The following is a 21,152-nucleotide window of genomic DNA, read 5'->3' as shown; positions in this document are numbered from 1 at the left end:
TGCGCGGTCATATAACACTGTACCCAAATTACATTTTTATAATTTTTTTTCCCACAACACAGAACTTTCTTTTGGTGGTTTTTGATCACCCCTGTGTTTTTTATTAAACAAATTAAAAAAGAGGAATTGAAAAAAAAAAAAAATACAAAACCGTTTTATATTTTGTTAATAAATTTTGCAAACAGGTCATTTTTCTCCTTCGCTGATGAGGTTACACTGATGGGCACTGATAGGCTGCATTGATGGGCACTTATAAGGCGACACTGATGGGCACTGATAGGTGGCATTGGTGGGCACAGAGAGGGGGCATTGATTGGTGGCACTGAAGGGCACTAATAGGTCTCACTGATAGGCAGCACTGCTAGGTGGCACTGATTGGCACCACTGGTAGGCATTGATAGGTGGCAGTGATTGGCTTTTTTTTTTCTCCTCACACTGTCCGCGTGAAAAAAAAAAAAAAAAGATTATCGATCTTCAGTTTATATCACGTGATCAGCTGTCATTGGCTGACAGCTGATCATGTGGTAAGGGGTTGGGATCAGCCCCTTACTCTGATCTGTGATCACCCGAGTCTCATTGACTCAGGTGATCACACGCACACCCTTCCGGGCAAGTGCGCAAAGGGGAGGACGTCTATTGATGGCCCCAGGCAAAGGCAGATCTGAGGGGGTTAATGTCCACTAATTTGGGTTATTTTTACCAAAGTTATGTAGCAGTATAAATTTTGGCCCAAATTTATGAGCAAAAATTATTATTTGCAAAATATTATATTGGAAACAAATAAAAAAAAAAGTGTTTTATTTCAAAATCTTCATTGTAATTTTCAGTGATATTTACAAAGAATAAAAACGATGCAGCTTAAAATGCCAGCAAATGACATTCATTGCCAGCACACAGAGCCCTCCAAATGTCCCTCAAAATACATAGCACACTCTTGGCCAGTTTGGCTCGTCGCTTGTAGTGAGCCAACGGCCACAGTCGTCCTGGCATCTAGTTACATATGTCTAACCATCTAACTCAGCTGTCATCCAGGGATACCTATGACAAATTCTGTCTGTATTCCAATTAACACAGTCATTTCCTATGATCATCAGCTCCATCTAGTGGTTATAATGTAGTATTTTTCCTGAAATACCTTCAAAGGCAAAATATTGCAATTTCAAATTATGGCCACTAGATGGAACCAATGATCAAGGGAAAACATTATATGAAATAAAATATGGGGCTAACCTTTGTCACAGCTGGACAAATACTGGTCCCATTTGTTTAACCACTTCCAGACCACCGCAGACCGATATACGTCCTTACTTTGAAGGGGGATATCGTTGTTATGGCAGCAGCCAGTTGCCATAACCCTGGTATCCTCTTGTTCGGCCGGCAGTCCGCTTCAAGATAAAAGTGGTCTCTGTGGCGGATTCGCCGCAAGATCACTTTTATCGGCGGCGGGAGTGGGCCACCCCCCTCCCGCCTTGCTCCGGTGCCCTCTGCCGCTTACCGGGAAAGTCAACAGCGGCGGAGACAATCCGGGCCTTCTGCTGGCTTGGCATGAAGATGAGTGAGGGGGGAGATGGCCCCCACCCGTCTCCATGACATTGCAGGGCGGAAGTGACGTCAAAAAGTCACCCCCCGCTCATAGCTCTTAAAGGGGCATTTTTTTAATTATTTTTATTTATTTATTGGATTTTAGTGTAAATATAAGATGTGAGGTCTTTTTGACCCCAGATCTCATATTTAAAGTGGTTGTAAACCCTTACAACCAACTTTGGCCTACAGGTAAGCCTAGATTAAGGCTTACCTGTAGGTCCAAGAAATATCTCCTAAACCTATATGGTTTAGGAGATATTTACCCGAAGACAGGCACCGCTGTCATCGGCGCGCAGGCGCACTGGGCAGGCCGCAGATTGCGGCGATATGCCACGAGTGTCGGCTCCCGTGAGCATGCGCGGGAGGGACGTCATCGCGGCTCCGGCGAATCACAGCACCGGAGCAGCGAGACCTGGAAGTCGCTCCGGGGATACATGGCAGCGGCGAGGAGGAAGACGGAGGACTGCTTCGAGGGCTTCGTTCTCAGGTAAGTTATTCATAATGAACTAGTATGCTATGCATACTAGCTCATTATGCCTTTGCCTTACAGGGTGTTTTTTTTTTTTTTTTTGCCTTTACTACCTCTTTAAGTCCTGTCATGCTTTTTTTCTATTACAAGGGATGTTTACATTCCTTGTAATAGGAATAAAAGTGACACCATTTAAAAAATAATAATAAAAAAGTAAAATAAGAGTGGCAGGAGGAACTTGACACGTATTTGGGATCTGTTGTTTCTTCCAATGACAAAATTATCCAGTTCCGCTACTTGCATCAGCAATAGTATACACCGGCTAGACTTTATCGAATGCAGAGGAGAGACTCGGCTAACTGCCATAAATGCAAGGGGGCGCAGGTTACTTTCCTACATATGGTATGGGAATGTGAAAAAGTGCGGCCATTATGGTCCCAGGTGACTGAGTTTATTTCGGATCATTTTGATCTCCCCAACATCTGTCCTCCTCTGAGATGTCTCCTGGGAATCTTCGAGGAAGAAGAGATGAAGGCTCACACAAAGCTATTTCTCACGCTACTATTTTTTGGGGTAAGGAAACTCATTGCCAGGAGATGGGATACACGATGAGCAGTTGACATCGGGGCTGTGGATAAAAAGAATAAATGCAGATGTGTTGATGTATAGAATGACTTATGAGGCTAGGGGTGCCCCCAAAAAGTTTAAGAAAGTATGGTTTCGATGGGTTGACTCCAGCGATACATTGGAGGAAGAGAGAGAGAGAATAGGGCGTTTGAGTAGATTTAATCCTTCTTGAACTTAGACAGAGGGAAGAAGGTCTCTTTCCAGTAGGAGCAGAGGTGGGCTATTTTCATTCTACCTAAAATGGCAGTGAAGGTGGACATCCCATCTCAATTAGTTTTAGCCCCTGTACACACGGTCGGACATTCCGACAACAAAATCCATCAGATTTTTTTCCCCGACGGATTTTGTCCGAAACTTGTGTTGCATACACACGGTCTGACAAAGTTGTCGGAAAATCCAATCATTCGGAACGTGATGACGTTCGTTCGTTACGACGGGACTACGTTCAGGCTAGTAGTCAATAGCTTTGGTCTAGGAATTTGATCTGAGCATGCGTGTCCGTTCGGAATTCTCTACAAGCGATCGGACAAAGTCCGATCAGATCATGTTGTCGGAAAATTTTATATCCAGCTCTCAAACTTTGTTGGTCGGACATTCCGACGGAAAAAGTCCGATGGAGCCCACACACAGTCGGATTATCCGACAACACGGTCTGATCGGACATTTTCCGTCGGAGTTTCCGACCGTGTGTACAAGGGCTTAGGTTTAAAAAAAAAAAGAAAAAAGGAAAGCGCATACCTGGGAAAATGGCTGGGTTGGAAACAGATTTGGTTTAGATATGCCATGGTTACAAAGTAAGGTTGAATAAAGACACCAGTCCATCCAGTTCAACCGGAGTGAGTGTCTACAATTGTCCCTATCCCTGTACATTGCACACTCTCATTGGTCCCTACCCTCAAGGAGCCCACAATCCAAGGTCCCCATTCATATACTAGGGCCAATTTTGGACAGAAGCCAATTAACCTACCTGCATGTCTTTGGAGTGTGGGAGGAAACTGGAGTACCCGGAGGAAACCCACGCAGGCACAGGGAGAACATGCCAATTCCAGGCAGGTAGTGTCGTGGTTGGGATTTGAACCAGCAACCCTTTTTACTGCTAGGTGAGAGTGCTAACCACTGTGCCGCCCTGGTTGATATGTACTATGTTACTATTCTTAATGCATCTTGGTTGTTTGTTTTTCTCTCCATTTTTATGGCTGTAACCCAAGCCGGATGTATTTTTCGCAATAAAAAAAAAAAAAGCGTATGTGAGTAGCACCCGCATATGAAAACGGTGTCCAAACCACACATGTGAGGCATCGCTGCGATCGGTAGAGCGAGAGCAATAATTGTAGCCCTAGACCTCCTCTGTAACCCAAAACATGCAACCTACAGAATTTTTAAATCTTTGCCTATGGAGATTTTTAAGGGTAAGTTTGACATGTTGGGTATCAATGTACTCGGCGTAACATTACCTTTCACAATGTTAAAACAAATCGGGCTAACTTTACTGTGGTCTTATTTTTTAATTAAAAAAAAGTGTGGGACAGAAAGTATTGCAACGACCGCCATTTTATTCTCTAGGGTGTTAGGGGAAAAAAAAAATGTGTAATGTTTGGGAATTCTAAGTAATTTTCTAGCAAAAAAAATATGTTTTTAACTTATTTTTTAACAAAAAATCTCTGAAAGAGGCTTGTTCCTTAAAGGGGTTGTAAAGGTTTGTTTTTTATTTTCTAAATAGGTTCCTTTAAGCTAGTGCATTGTTGGTTCACTTACCTTTTCCTTCTATTTCCCTTCTAAATGTTTTTTTTCTTTGTTTTCTGTTCCTCCTTAGTAAGCTGTTCTGGCAGACTAAACACCGCTCGGATGATGGTGTGAAGTTTACTGAGGAGAAACAGGAAGTGAGATATTCAGACAAAGAAAAAAAACATTTAGAAGGGAAATTGGAGGGAAATTGGAGGAAAAGGTATTTTTATACTGCTTTAAATGGCCAACAATGAACGAATCTTCATGAATGTCTTCAGTAAATAACAATTCCCTCACTCAGAACACGAAACTGGTTTCTCATCTGTGTGCAATTTCCGATGTCTGTGAAGATTGGACTTCTGAGAAAAACATTTTCCGCACTTAATACAAGAATATGGCTTCTCCCCTGTGTGAGACCTTTGATGTGCAACAAGTTCTGATTTGTTTACAAAGCATTTCCCGCACTCAGTACAGGAACAAGGCTTCTCGCCCGTGTGAGACCTTTCATGTATGATAAGATTGGATTTCTGTGAAAAAACATTCCCACACTCAGAACATACATATGTTTTTTCCCTTGTGTGAGATTTTTGATGTCGGACAAGTTTTGATTTTTTTACAAAGCATTTCCCACACTTAAGACAGGGATATGGCTTCTCCCCTGTGTGCAATCTCTGATGTGTGTAAAGAGAGGACTTCTCTGAAAAACATTTCCCGCACTCGGGACAAGAAAATGGCTTCTCCCCCGTGTGAGATCTCAGATGTGTGACAAGGTTTGATTTCTGTACAAAACGTTTCCCGCACTCAGTACAGGAATAAGGCTTCTCTCCCGTGTGACATCTCTGATGTAGTGAAAGTTGAAATTTCTTTAGAAAACATTTCCCACACTCGGGACAGGAATACGGCTTCTCACCCGTGTGGGATCTCTGATGTGTGGCAAGTTCTGTTTTTTGCATGAAACATTTCCCGCACTCAGGACAGGAATGCGGCTTCTCCCCTGTGTGAGATCTCTGATGTCTGTAAAGATGGGACTTATCTGAAAAACATTTCTCGCACTCAGGACAGGAATATGGCTTTTCTCCCGTGTGAGATCTCTGATGTATGAGAAGATTGCACTTCTTTGAAAAACATTTCCCGCACTCAGGACATTTATGTGGTTTCTCCCCTGTGTGAGATCTTTCATGCTCGTTAAGAGCGGATTTAAATTTGAATTGCTTCCCGCACTCAGTACAGGGAAACCTCTTATCGGTTGGAAGGACGGCACCGTCCCTCACAGTCTGAGGTTCCTCAGGATAAGAGGAATACGATGGTCCATCTACACTGTGTGGTGCCGGATGGACATTTGAGGTAGTCGGGTTTTCTCCTGGACTATACTGTGTGATGTCCTCATCTTCTACTTTACAGTCTGGAGACAAAGTGAGACAATCCTCTGAGGTTTTCCTCATCTCCCGTCCATCTACTAAAATAGAAATACAAAGATTATTACTAGACATGAGCTGATTGGTTCCCCTAAACCAGGACTCCGCCCACATCAGGCAGCTTTGTCTCTGAGGATCTTACAATTCCCCCCTCAAGGTAACTAGTAAATGGGTCCTCTGATCTCCTACCAGATCATTTCTTTATTCATGGACCTTAGTCAGAGTGAGGAATGAATGAGAAGTGTCTTCTATAAGAGTTACAGTAATGAGGGGATTTGGGGAAGAGTGTCCTCTCCCCCTCTATCACTCATTGCCAACACAAGAAGTCATGCACTTCCAGTTTTAGTCCAAGAATTAATCATGAATAACAGCGGTGCAGAGTCCACCCAGAGGTCAGAGAGTGTCAGGATTGGGTTCGCCTGCTGATGAAACTGTGTCTCCCAGACCTATAGGTTGCAAATCCAGCGACCAACAGTGGGTGTCCCTCAGCAGCCAGCAGTTCCTAGCAATTAGCCATCACCTGATGCTGACTGCTGGGAGCATATTTAGTCCCTCCTCTGCCATTTCATCTTGCCTTGGTGTTTTTTCCTGTGTCCCTGATCTGTGTGCCCCATGACCTGCTACCCTGTTCCTGATCCTTAACCCACCAGCTTGTTCCAGCTCTCGTGTACCCTTTCCCTGTCCTGGCTTGTTCCCTGCATCTTCTGCCTGATCTTCCGTGCATGACCTTGGCTCTGATACTGACCACTCCTTTAGTCTTACCTTGACACCTGAATATCATTAGTTTGGTTATCTGGTTTATTTTAATTATTGTGATCGCTCTCACCCATTAATCTTTACTAGTTTAGGTTCTTGGGGTTTTGGTAATCTTGGTGTATGTTTGTTATATTGTTGATTTACTAGCATTATCCTTTAATAAACCACATTATTTTATATCAGGGCTTGACAAATTTGCTATTGAAATCCAGGAGCCAGCTAAAAAAAAAATGTAGGTGCAGTGATGAGGCTGTACTGATAAGGCAGCATTGAGAGGCACTGATGAAGCTGCACTGATAAGGTAGCATGGTGGGCACTGATGAGGCTGCACTGACAGGGCAATTATGATGTTGCATTGATGGGGCACTGATGAGGCTGCACTAATAAGGCTGCACTGACAGGACACGGGTGAGGCTGCACTGATAGGCACTAATGGTGCACTGGTGAGGCTGCACTGTTGTGGAACTGATGAGGCTGCACTGATGGGACACTGATGAGGCTGCACAGAAGGGGCACTGATGAAGCTGCACTGACAGGACATGGGCAAGGCTGCACTGATAGGCACTAATTTTGCATTGGTGAGGCTGCACTGTTGGGGCACTGATGAGGCTGCATTGATGGGACACTGATGGGACAAGGGTGAGGCTCCACTGACAGGACATGGGTGAGGCTCCACTGACAGGACATGGGTGAGGCTCCACTGATAAGCACTAATGGTGCACTGGTGAGGCTGCACTGTTGTGGCACTGATGAGGCTGCACAGATGGAGCACTGATGAAGCTGCACTGACAAGATATGGGTGAGGCTGCACTGTTGGGGCACTGATGAGGCTGCACTGATAGGCATTAATGGTGCACTGATGAGACTGCACTGATAAGACAGCATTGATGGGCACTGGTGAGTGGCCACACCAGCTGCCAGACCTGACTCGGAGTCCACAGTCTGAGCCCATCTGGGGGGGTTGGGGGAATGGAGCCGAGAGCAAGGTAATTGACTCCTCCCCCATTGTCACTTTCTGTTTAACCACTAAAGGACCGCCTCACACCGAAGTACGTCGGCAGAATGGCACGGCTGGGCACAAGCACGTACCTGTACGTGACTCTTTAAGTGCCCAGCCGTGGGTCGGGAGCACGCCGCCGGCGCCACACTCCCAACCCGGTCCTGAGCTCTGTGACCGCGGCCATGGGACCGATCGCCGCTGGTGTCCCGCAATCGGGTAACAGAGCTGCAGAACGAGGAGAGGTCTGTGTAAACAAACCTCTCCCCGTGCTTCCCTGTGTGGCTGTCACCGATCGTCTCTTCCCTTTTATAGGAAAGGACAATCAGTGACATCACATGCCAGGCCACGCCCACCTACAATTAAAAAAAACACATAACGTCATACATAACACCTACACTGCCCCCTAGTGGTTAACTCCTTCACTGCCAGTGTCATTTACACAGGAATCACTGCATTTAAATAGCACTGATTGCTGTATAAATGACAATGGTCCCAAAAACGTGTCAAAAAAGTCCGACGTGTCCACCATAATGTCACAATCACAATAAAAAAATCGATGATCGCCGCCATTACTAGTAAAAAAAAAAAAAAATATTAATAAAAATGCTATAAAACTATCCCCTATTTTGTAAACGCTATAACTTTTGCGCAAACCAATTAATAATCGTTAATTGCGATTTTTTTTTTACCAAAAATATGTAGAAGAATACGTATCGGCCTAAACTGAGGAAAAAAAAAGTTTTTTTTTATATATTTTAGGGGATATTTATTATAGCAAAAAGTAAAAAAGATTGCATTTATTTCAAAATTGTCACTCTATTTTTGTTTATAGCGCAAAAAATAAAAACCGCAGAGATGATCAAATACCACCAAAAGAAAGCTCTATTTGTGGGGGGAAAAAAAAGGACGCCAATTTTGTTTGGGAGCCACGTCGCACGACCGCGCAATTGTCAGTTAAAGCGACTCAGTGCCGAATCGCAGAAAGGGGCCTGGTCCTTTGGCTGCAAATTGGTCTGGGGCTTAAGTGGTTAAAGTCTGAGGATGTTATCACGTTTTTATCAACATGTAAAAGCCTGTGCTCCAATGAAATCATCAGATATAAAATATCCAGCTGGTAGGAAATGGGTGTAACAAAGGAGAATACATATTATGTTTATATATAATAGTAAGTAGAGGGCAAAAGTCAGAATTATGTAATGTACAACATAGAGTGTATAGTGTAGGAGTCAGGACTACATAATATGCTACAGTATATAAAATAGTATAATTTTTTCAGTAATCAGTGTTAGCTTACATTTTTACTTAACTGGAACAAGTTTCAGAGGTCCCACAATGCCATGGTCGGATCTAGGGGGTTGCTGGGGTGGGCAACAGCCCCCAGGTCTCAGTTGTGCCACCCCCTCCAAAGCCTCCTGAAAACCCCCACCATCCTGAATGCTCTGCCCGGCCGCCGAGCTCTCCGGAGGCGGTCCCCGACCTCTTCCTCTCCGGAGGCGGCCCCCTGACCTCTGCCTCTCCGGAGGCGGCCCCCCGACCTCTGCGGCGGCCTCCCGACCTCTGCGGCGGCCCCCCGACCTCTGCGGCGGCCCCCCGACCTCTGCCTCTCCGGAAGGCGGCCCCCCGACCTCTGCCTCTCCGGAAGGCGGCCCCCCCGACCTCTGCCTCTCCGGAAGGCGGCCCCCCCGACCTCTGCCTCTCCGGAAGGCGGCCCCCCCGACCTCTGCCTCTCCGGAAGGCGGCCCCCCCGACCTCTGCCTCTCCGGAAGGCGGCCCCCCCGACCTCTGCCTCTCCGGAAGGCGGCCCCCCCGACCTCTGCCTCTCCGGAAGGCGGCCCCCCCGACCTCTGCCTCTCCGGAAGGCGGCCCCCCCGACCTCTGCCTCTCCGGAGGCGGTCCCCGCCCTCTTTCCTGCCAACACTGACCCCTGTCCCCTGCCCTGCTTACCCCTTTATTCAGCTCCTCATCTGCTGACCTCCCATCCTTTGCCCTGTTGTCTTCCTGTCCTCTGCCCTTCTGACCCCTGTACATTGACCTAAAAACCAATAGCCTCTGTACACTGCCCTACAAACTGCTGACCTCCTGTCCTCTGCCCCCTGACATTTTTTACTGCACCCCAACATCAAACAGGCTAGATCCGGCCCTGCACAAAGATGCCTCCCATCTCCTGAGACTACACTCAGTGACTTGGGTCTGAGACTATACAGACATATCCCTCCACCCGACCCAGCCAGCAGACAACAGAGCAAGTAACCCTGGGAGAATTACTCTGTCAGAGATCTTATTAGGTTGGGGCATGAGGCAATAGACTAGGTCGAGCAACGCCTATTGTGAAAATTAACATTTTGCTGCCAGCTGATCCCCAGAATCTACATAAATCCAGTCTACATACATAATTGTGTCTGCAGCATATAGAATGAACACTATCTCAGAGAAATACAGAAATACAGGATTGGGAACACAGCTCAGGAAAGTGACCAGGGGATTACAGGCTGATATCACCCAGTCCTTGCCCTACTCTGGACCAATCAGTGAGCAGTATGGGTGGAGGAATGTATTTAGTGTTAATGACCCACCTGTGCTGATCTCTGTAGAAGTGTCCTCCTCTATAAATGTCCCCCTTATTCCATCCTCCTCCATAGACTGCGGATCATCCCTCACATACCTCTCTTCTTCTTCTTCTGATTTAACATGAACTTTTATATCTATCAGATCTTCACCCTAAACCAAAAAAGGTATAGAAAATAACATCTGTAAAATATAAGCCTTAATATTGTGACATCACACAAACTAAATCCACACATTGTCTTCACAATGGTAGATGCTTCTAACAACTTTGTAACAGTGAGGTGGCTCCATCATATCCTTATAAAAATATTTCCGTCATTCCATACACTTCATTCTCCTTTTTAAACACTTCTTTAACCCTTTCATGACTAAGCCTATTTTTGGCATTTGGTGTTTACAAGTTAAAATCCATATTTTTTGCTAGAAAATTACTTGGAACCCCCAAACATATATATATATATATATATATATATATATATATATATATATATATATATATTTAGCAGAGACTCTAGAGAATAAAACGGCGATTGTTGCAATATTTTATGTCACACGGTATTTGCGCAGTGGTGTTTTAAACGCAACTTTTTGGGAAAAGGGACACTTTCATGAATTAAAAAAAAAACTAAACAGTAAAATTAGCCCAATTTTTTTGCATAATGTGAAAGATAATGTTACGCCGAGTAAATAGATACCAAACATGTCACACTTTAGAATTGCACACACTAGTGGATTGACGACAAAGTACGGTACCTAAAAATCTCAATAGGCGACACTTTCATTTTTTTTTTTTTTTTTTACGGTTACCAGGTTAGAGTTACAGAGGAGGTCTAGTGCTAGAATTATTGCTCTTGCTCCGACGATCGCGGCGATACCTCACATGTGTGATTTGAAAACCGTTTACATATGCGGGCGCGACTTCCGTATGTGTTTTCTTTGCTTCGTGAGCTCGCGGGGACGGCGGGCGCTTTAAACATTTTTTTTAAAAATTTAAAATGACTAAAAATTTGTTTTTAAAAAATAAAATAAAAAATTTGATCACTTTTGCTGTCACATGTAAACATCCCTTGTGACAGTAATAGGTGGTGACAGGTACTCTTTATGGAGGGATCGGGGGTCTAAAAGACCCCCGATCCCTCCTTTACACTTCAATGTATTCAGATCGCCGAAAACGGCAATTCTGAATACCGTGTATTTTTTTTTTTAAAACCGGCGCCATTGGCAGCCGAGTAAACGGGAAGTGACGTCATCACGTCGCTTCCGTGTTTACTATTAGGAGACTGGGATGAAGCCGATTACGGCTTCCTTCCAGTTCCTCCCCGGCAGCCGGAGGCATCGGATGTTGAATCGGTGATCCCGATTGAGCGGGAGCATCGGTAACAGAGGCAGGAGGGGGACGTCCCCTCCCGCTCCTCCGGCATAACAGCCGAGCGGCTGTTAGCCGCTTCGGTTGTTATGGCTGGATAGCCAATCGCCTCCGCTGTAAAAAACGGTACCGGGATGATGCCTGCAGGTGCGGGCATCATCCCGGTATACCCCCCGGAAGCCGAGTACGCACATCTGCGTACGCTCGGCGGGAAGGGGTTAACAAAAGCATTATCATCCATGAGATTTCCACTCTGAATATATACTAAAACATTTATTGTAGCAAACATGCTGTGTACAACTCATTACTATCAGTGATTGTTCCTCACCTACCTGATGATGGTGAGGGATGGTGTGACCTTCCTGTGTGGAATCCCGGGAATACAGAGGACGGGGACATCTCTCTGGTGGGTTTCTGTAGCTGGATGACTCCACCATGGTGTCCTGGTACAGATCTTTTTGTCCTTTTAATGACTCTGACTTCTCCTTTACCCCATCCTCATCTTTTATCTCTTCTTTAATATCAGCTTTAAAATAACTCAAGTTTCCAGTCTGAATAAATAATAAAATAACATCAATTGTAACAATGCAGATGATGTACAGATCCTAATGATACTATCAGTGATTGTTCCTCATCTACCTGATGATGGTGGGGGATGGTGTGATCTTCCTGTGTGGAATCCCGGGAATACAGAGGACGGGGACATCTCTCTGGTGGGTTCCCATTACTGGATCCATCTGTAGGAAACACACACACTGACTGAATACATTGTTTCTATGTGTTTATCAGATGATGGGGGATCTAGGTGGAGCCTCCGTACTGCTCTCTCCTTTACAATAAAGTCTCCTCTTACCCGGTGATGTGAGGGGCGGCTGATTGTCCATCATGACGTCCTTGTAGAGATCCTTGTGTCCTTCTAAATACTCCCACTCCTCCATGGAGAAATAGACAGTGACATCCTGACACCTTATAGGAACCTGACACACACAATGATACAGTCACCATCCAGACACATCCCTTGTCTGTTACTGGATAATGTCCCAGAATTCCCAGCACCGCTCACCTCTCCTGTCAGCAGCTCAGTGATCTTGGTGGTGACTTCTGGAATCCTCTTTTTATTTCTCTATTCCATCAGGAAGGGAGGTGAAGGCGATGTGACGGTCACATGATCACCAGACTTCACAGAAGGAAAACTCTAGATTTGAACATGAATAGAAAAAGCAAATGAATCCTCCTCACCTCTTTGGTCAGGTCTGTATTTAATTAACTGCTTGCCGACCAGCCGCCGTCATTATACTGCGGCAGGTCGGTACGATCCCGCGAGCCCCGTTGTAGCTATACGTCGGCTCGTGGGATCGGGATAGCAGAAAAGCGCCCGCTGCACTGCAGGGGTGCCTATGCTCGTGCCAACGGTCGCGATGACCGCCCGCCACGAGCGATCGCAGGCAGGAGAGGCAGAACAGGGACGTGTGTGTGTGTGTGTAAACACACAAATCCCTGTTCTGTTCTGTGAGGAGAGACAGATTGTGAGTTCCTAATGGCTAGGAACCACGATCTGTCATTTCCTCTAGGTCAGTCCCCTCCCCCCCCCCCCACAGTTAGAAACACACCTAGGGAACACCTTCCCTGCCAGTGACATTTATACAGTAATCAGTGCATTTTTATAGCACCGATCGTTGTATTAATGCCAACGCTCCCAAAAATGTGTCAAAAGTGTCTGATTTGTCCGCCATAATGTTGCAGTCCCGATAAAAATCGCAGATTGCTGCTATTATTAGTAAAAAAAAAAAAAATATATTAAAAATGCCATAAATCTATCCCCTATTTTGTATTTTGTACATTTTTTGTGCAAACCAATCAATATACGCTTATTGCGTTTTTTTTTTTACCAAAAATATGTAGAATACATATCGGCCTAAACTGAGGAAAAATGTGCTTTACAAAAAATGGGGATATTTATTATAGCAAAAAGTACAAAATATAGGAGCTGTATGGAGAGGTCAGGTGGTGTATAGGGAGATCATTAGTTATATTGTGGGGGGAGGGGGAGGTACAAAAGGGGTCAGAAGACGTACTGGAGGTCAGTAGAGATAAAGGAGTTCAGGATATTTACAGGGAGGACAATATATTGGGGGGGGGGGGTCAGTAAATGTAGAGGGGAAGCAGTAGGTGCATAGGGAGATCAATTGATATGTTGGGGGTCAGTAGGGGCATGGGGAAGTCAGGAGATGTATAGGGGGTTGGGAGCGGTACATGAGGATTCAAAAAATGCACAGGGGGGGTCAGTAGGTGTATAGGGAAGTCAATAGATATGTTGGAGGTCGGTAAATGTAGAGGGTTACCAGTAGGTACATAGGGAGGTCAGGAGAGGTATAAGGGGTTGGGGGATGTACAGCAGGGGTCAGCAGGCATATTGGGGGGGGGGGGGGTGTCAGGAAATGTATGGAGAGGTCAGGTGGTGTATAGGGAGATCAGTAAGAGGTATAGAGGGGGTCAGAAGATGTACTGGAAGGTCAGTGAGTGTATGGAAAGGTATAAGGTGGGGATATATATATATATATATATATATATATATATATATATATATATATATAGGTTGGGGGATATATGGGGGGAGGGGTCAGGAGGTAAATAGGAGGTCAAATGACTTATGAAGGGTCAGGAGATGTGGGGGGATCAGTAAGGTGTATATAAGGGTTAGGGGATGTACAGGGGGAGTTCAAGAGATATATTTGGGGGTCAGTAGGAGTATAGGGGGTAGGTAGGAAGGTCTATATGGGGGTTAGTAGGAGTATAGGGGGGTAGGTGTATATAGGAGTCATTAGGAGTATAGGGGGGTCAGTAGGAGTATAGGTGGGTCGGTAGGTGTATATAGGGGTCATTAGGAGTATAGGGGGTCAGGAGTATAGGGGGGCCGGTAGGTTATATAGGGGTCACTCGGAGTATAGGTGGGTCGGTAGGTGTATATAGGGGGATCAGTAGTATAGGTAGGTGTATATAGGGGTCATTAGCAGTATAGGGGGGTCAGTAGTATAGGGGGTAGGTATATAGGTAGGAGTAGGGGGGGGTCGGTAGGAGTATATGGGGGGGTCGGTAGGTGTATTAGGTAGGAGTAGATGGGGGGGTACGTAGGAGTATAGGGGGTTTGGTAGGTGTATAAGGGGGTAGGTAGATGGGTTTATAGGTGGCAGTAGGAGTATAGGGGGGGGGTAGGTCGGTAGGTGTATTGGGAGTAGGTAGGTGTATATGGTGGGGTCGGTAGGTAGGTGTATTAGGAATGAGTAGATGAGGGATGTACAGTGCGGTGATATAACGATCGGTATTGTAACACTCCGCTCGGTATCGGTGGGGTACTCACCACTCTCCCCCTCCGCTCTCCTCCATGTCAAAACAACCGGAGCTCCCCGGACAGGGGGGCGGGGACACATGACATCATACCTAGCGGCAAACAAGCCGCTGTAGTGTCATATTTTGCTGCCTATCACAGAAAGCTACGGAAGTGACGTTGCCGCCAGAAATTTAGCACTGCGCAGACACTACAGCTGCTTGTTTGCCGCTAGGTATGATGTCATGTGTCCACGCCCCCCCTGTCCGGGGAGCTCCGGTTGTTTTGACATGGAGGAGAGCGGAGGGGAAGAGCGGACCGGCCGAGGGGAACCGTGAGAGCGGTGAGTACCCCACCGATACCGAGCGGAGTGTTACAAAACCGATCGTTATATCCCCGCACTGTACACCCCTCATCTACTCATTCCTAATACACCTACCGACCCCACCATATACACCTACCTACTCCCAATACAACTACCTAACCCCCCATACTCCTACCTAATACACCTACCCACCCCCCTATACTCCTACCTAATACTTCTACCCACCCCCCCAATACACCTACCTACCCCCCTATACTCCTACTGCCACCTATAAACCCTCCTACCTACCCCCTTATACACCTACCAAACCCCCTATACTCCTACGTACCCCCCCATCTACTCCTACCACCCCCCTACTCCTACCTATATACCTACCCCCTATACTACTGACCCCCTATACTGCTAATGACCCCTATATACACCTACCAACCCACCTATACTCCTACTGACCCCCCTATAATCCGAATGACCCCTATATACACCTACCGGCCCACCTATACTCCTACTGACCCCCTATACTGCTAATGACCCCTATATACACCCACCAACCCACCTATACGCCTACTGACCCCCCCTATACTCCGAATGACCCCCTATATACACCTACCGGCCCACCTATACTCCTGACCCCCCTATACTCCTAATGACCCCTATATACACCTACCGACTCACCTATACTCCTAATGACTCCTATATACACCTACCCCCCATACTCCTACTGACCCCCATATAGACCTTCCTACCTACCCCCATATAAACCTACCCCTATAGTCCTACTGACCCCCAATTATATCTCGTGAACTCCCCCTGTACATCCCCTAACTCTTATATACACCTTACTGATCCCCCCACATCTCCTGACCCTTCATAAGTCATTTGACCTCCTATTTACCCCCTGACCCCTCCCCCCATATATCCCCCAACCTATATATATATTTATCTCTATCCCCACCTTATACCTTTCCATACACTCACTGACCTTCCAGTACATCTTCCGACCCCTTCTATACCTCTTATTGATCTCCCTATACACCACCTGACCTCTCCATACATTTCCTGACCCCCCCCCCCCCAATATGCCTGCTGTATATCTCCCAACCCCTTATACCTCTCCTGACCTCCCTATGTACCTACTGGTAACCCTCTACATTTACCGACCTCCAACATATCTATTGACTTCCCTATACACCTACTGACCCCCCTGTGCATTTTTTTGAATCCTCATGTACCACTCCCAACCCCCTATACATCTCCTGACCTCCCCATGCCCCTACTGACCCCCAGCATATCAATTGATCTCCCTATGCACCTACTGGTTCCCCTCTACATTTACTGACACCCAATATATTTGTTGGCCTCCCTGTAAATCAAATCTCCCGAACTCCTTTATATCTACTGACCTCTAGACACTCGCTGACCCGCAGTACATCATCTTGCCCCTTTTTATACCTCTCTTCACTCCCCCCAATATAGCGGCTACTGACCTCTCCATACATCTCCTGATCACCCCCCCCCCTCCAACCTGCTGGACCTCCTGTACATCTTCCAACCCCCTATACATCTCCTGACCTCCCTGTATACCTACTGGTTCCCTTCTACATTTACTTGACCCCCAATATATCTATTGACCTTCCTATACATCTTCTGAACCCCATGAAATCTCCTGACCTCCCTTTACATCTCCTGACACCCTGCACATCGTCTGACTCCTCCTGTACCTCTCCCAGCCCCCTATACACCTACTTCCCTTCCTATACATCGCCTGACCTCCCCATACCCCTACTGACCCCCAACTTATCTATTGATCTCCCTATACACCTACTGACCTCTCCTTCATACATCTCCTGGTCACCTGTACCTCTCCCAACCCCCTATACTCCTCCTTATTTTTTCCTATACATCTCCTGACCTCCCCATGCCCCTACTGACCCCCAACATATCAATTAATCTCCCTATACATCTACTGATTCCCCTCTACATTTATTAACTCCTAGTACATCTTCTGACCCCTTCTATCCCCCCCCCCATTCACTTACTGATCTGCACAATAACGATTGATCACCCTATCCCTATACACCTACTGACCTCTTCTTCATACATCTTCTGATCGCCCCTCGTACCTCTTTCAACCCCCTATACTCCTAATTTTCCTATACATCTCCTGACCTCCCTATGCACCTACTGACCCCCAATATATCTGTTCATCTCCCTATACATCTACTGGTTCCCCTCTACATTTACTGACCCCCAATATCTCTATTGACCTCCCTATACATCTCCTGAACCCCAGTACATCTTCTAATCCCTTCTATACCTCCCCCCCCCCCCCCAGTGGTTCCCCTCTACATTTATTGACCTCCCTGTATGCTCGCTGACCTGGTGTACATCTTCTGACGCCTTCCTCTCCCAACCCCCTATACACCTACCTACCTTCTTATACATCTCCTGATCACCACACCACACCACACTACACGTATTGACCTCCCAAATACACCTACTGGTTTCCCTCTGCAATTACTGACCCCCAATCTATATTTTGACCTCCCTATGCACTCACTGACCCCCAGTACATCTTACCTCTTCTATACCCTTCCCAGTCTCCCACCACATTCACCTACTGATCTCCAATATAGCTATTGAATATCTCTGAACACCTCCTGACCTCCCCATTCATCTCCCGATCTCCCCTCTACATTTACTTGACCCCAATATATCTATTGACCTCCCCTATACATCTCATACATAGTCAGGTTGAAAAAAGACACACGTCCATCCAGTTCAACCTTAAAAAAATAACTAAAATAAATCATACAATCCTATACCCACAGTTATAGTTACATAGTAGGTGACGTTGAAAAAAGACACAAGTCCAACCTACGTGTGTGATTATATGTCAGTATTACATTGTATATCCCTGTATGTTGCGGTCGTTCGCGTGCTTATCTAATAGTTTCTTGAAATTATCAATGCCCCCTGCTGAGACCACCGCATGTGGAAGGGAATTCCACATCCTTGCAGCTCTTACAGTAAAGAACCCTCTACGTAGTTTAAGGTTAAACCTCTTTTCTTCTAATTTTGAGTGGCCACAAGTCTTGTTAAACTCCCTCCTGCGAAAAAGTTTTTTTTCCCTATTGTGGGGTCACCAGTACGGTATTTGTATATTGAAATCATATCCCCTCTCAAGCGTCTCTTCTCCAGAGAGAATAAGTTCAGTGCTCTCAACCTTTCCTCATAACTAATATCCTCCAGACCCTTTATTAGCTTTGTTGCCCTTCTTTGTACTCGCTCCATTTCCAGTACATCCTTCCTGAGGACTGGTGCCCAGAACCGGCCAGCATAGTCCAGGTGCAGCCGGACCAGAGTCTTGTAGAGCGGGAGAATTATCGTTTTATCTCTGGAGTTGATGCCCTTTTTAATGCCAATATTCTGTTTTCTTTGCAGCAGCTTGGCATTGCATGCCGTTGCTGAGCCTATCATCTACTGGTCCTTTTCCATCCAGCTTGGCATCTCCTGAACCCCGTTTTAAATCTACGGACCTCCCTATACATCTCCGGTACCCCATTAAATCGGCTTACCTCCCTATACATCTCCAGAACCCCATTAAATCTACTGACCTCCCTATATACCCGCTGACCCCCTGTACATCAATGTGACTCCTCCTGTACCTCTCCCAACCCCCTTTACACCTACTTACCTTCCTATACACTTCTTGACCTCCTTATACACTTAGTGGTTCCCCTCTATGTCTACTGACCCCCACTGTATCTATTGATTTCCCTATACACCTATTGGTTCTCCCTCTACATTTTCTGCCCCCCCCCCCCCCAATACATCTTCTTTATATCTTCCTCCTTCTCATGTATGTGCTTTATGCAGGTGTGTGGAGTCCCTATGCCATGTGTGTCTCCCGTCGCCGTCACACTGCCGTCGCTGCGATCCTGAACACGACATGGAGGCCAACCTGCAGAAGAGGAAGGAGAGCCGCAAGGCGCTGCGGATTAAAGTCATCGGTATGGGCAATGCCGAAGTAGGCAAGGTAGGAACAGGGGTGAGACTCTGAACCCCCATCAATGTATTGTCTCTAAAATGTCAATTTAACCCCCCCCCCCCCCTTTTTTTTTTCTTAATTCCCATGTGTGTGTGTGTATATATATATATATATATATATATAATTACAGAGGAAAAAAAATGAGGATTAAATTGACCTTTTATAATAAATATATATATATATATATATAAAACATGCTGTGAGATCCATAAAAAAAAAAAATGAAAGTAAAATATATTTTTTTATGAAAAATGTCTGACAGTTTGATGCACAGTGTTTTAGCAAACTCATTGTCACCCACTTAGGGTTTATAAGAGTAAGTAGAGTGTGACTACGTTGTATTTTGGAAGCAGTCAGTAGGGGGAGCTCTTGGCTCTTTTCTAAACGTTTCCTGGTAAAAAAAAAAAAAATACACTAAAGTAAATATTTTGATACCTAAATGTAATTTATTACCCAATTTTTAGGTAGAATGTATAAAAGACGACATTGTGGTGAGTAAATAGATATCCAACATGTCAAACCTTTAAGGCGCTGCTCTAGGCTCCTTCAGAAGTAATTAAAAGTCAGCAGCTACAATTTCTGTATCTGACTTTTTTAATATATAGACACTTAAAATGGAAGTAAACCCTTCCAAACAACTTTGACCTACAGGTAAGCCTAGATTAAGGCTTACCTGTAGGTCCAAGTAATATCTCCTAAACCTATATGGTTTAGGAGATATTTGCCCGAAAATGGGCACCGCTGTCTACGGCGCATGCGCCGTAGACAGCGGCGCGCATGCGCACTAAATGCGGCAAGTCCAAGAATGGAGTTGCCAAATTTGTCGACTCCCGTGCGCATGCGCGGGAGTGACGTCATCGCGGCCTCGCCGTATGACAGCGGCGGAGCTGCGAGGCGTGACTCCCGTGCGCATGCGCGGGAGTGACGTCATCGCGGCTTCGCCGCTGTCATTGGTCGGAGCTGCGAGACGCCACCAGCAAGATGGACGCGGCGGACTACAGGGATCAGCGGCGACTTCGCTGGCTCCTGTGTCAGGTAAGTGACACATAATGAGCTACTATGCGATGCATAGTAGTCCATTATGCTTTACCTTTGCAGGGAAAAAAAGAGGAAGTAAACCCATCAGGGTTTACTTCCTCTTTAACCTGTCCATGAATTCAGCGGTGTCTTCACCCAAGCCAATTTTTCAATTGGATTTCGGGTGCTGCCGTCGCCATCTCAGCTAAAGGACATCCAGGAGTGAAGCCTTGCGCCTTCACAGCTGGTTCCCTACTACGCATGCGAATGGCAGGGGAAGGAGGAGGGGGGCTGAACTTCCGGCTGAGTTCTCTACAGCAAAGTCAGCCGGAAGTGAGAGCGGCACCTGTCAAAAGCAGGTACCCCCCCCCCCTCCCCCCCCCCCCCCCCAAAGGTGCCAAATGTGTCAACGGGAAGGCAAGCTAGCGGAGCTTCCCCTTTTGGGTAGAGCTCCACTTTAAAATTGCACGTGGCCGCGAAACGGTGAAAAGCTTCAGTACCCTATATTTTTTTTCATAGGCAACACTTCAAAACCCCCGCAGGTCTTCAGTTTAGAATTACGAAGGAGCTCTGGTGTAAAAGTTATTGCTCTCACACCGGCGTGAGCAGTGATCTATAACGTGTAGGACAGGGATAGGCAATTAGCGGACCTCCAGCTGTTGCAGAACTACAACTCCCATGAGGCATAGCAAGACTCTAACAGCCACAAGCATGACACCCAGAGGCAGAGGCATGATGGGACTTGTAGTTTTGCAACAGCTGGAGATCCCCTAATTGCATATCCCTGGTGTAGGAAAATCAGCATTTTCCTATGTTAGAGGCCCAACACCTCATGCGTGTAGGGACTGCACTGATAATCAGGACACTGATAATCAGTGACCTTCTGATCAGTTTAGATGTCCCTTTCACACAGGCCAATTATTGGCTCTC

At 46.0% G+C, this 21,152-nt stretch overlaps 1 protein-coding gene and 1 long non-coding RNA gene across 2 annotated transcripts in view; one reads left to right on the top strand and one right to left on the bottom strand.

The window, feature by feature from the left end:
• Nucleotides 1–12,719, bottom strand: part of LOC143989414 (uncharacterized) — a 39,793-nt gene extending 27,074 nt beyond the window's left edge. Inside the window, exons 1-6 of the mRNA XM_077489532.1 lie at nt 12,571–12,719; nt 12,361–12,484; nt 12,147–12,244; nt 11,840–12,058; nt 10,150–10,294; nt 4,717–5,861 (exon numbers count right to left, since the gene is read on the bottom strand). Of these exons, the coding sequence (XP_077345658.1) occupies nt 4,717–5,861; nt 10,150–10,294; nt 11,840–12,058; nt 12,147–12,244; nt 12,361–12,445 (1,692 nt within the window). The 5' untranslated portion in view covers nt 12,446–12,484; nt 12,571–12,719. The remainder of the gene's footprint in view (nt 1–4,716; nt 5,862–10,149; nt 10,295–11,839; nt 12,059–12,146; nt 12,245–12,360; nt 12,485–12,570) is intronic.
• A 2,299-nt stretch (nt 12,720–15,018) lies between these two features.
• Nucleotides 15,019–21,152, top strand: part of LOC143989311 (uncharacterized) — a 69,199-nt gene continuing 63,065 nt past the window's right edge. The window contains exons 1-2 of the long non-coding RNA XR_013277012.1: nt 15,019–15,175; nt 19,034–19,193. This is a non-coding gene — a long non-coding RNA (uncharacterized LOC143989311). The remainder of the gene's footprint in view (nt 15,176–19,033; nt 19,194–21,152) is intronic.

This window comes from Lithobates pipiens, unplaced genomic scaffold (assembly GCF_037356315.1).
Source record: "Lithobates pipiens isolate NorthernLeopardFrog02 unplaced genomic scaffold, aLitPip1_a1.2 Scaffold_18, whole genome shotgun sequence".
Lineage (NCBI taxonomy): Eukaryota > Metazoa > Chordata > Amphibia > Anura > Ranidae > Lithobates > Lithobates pipiens.
This window is presented reverse-complemented; position numbering and strand designations above follow the sequence as displayed.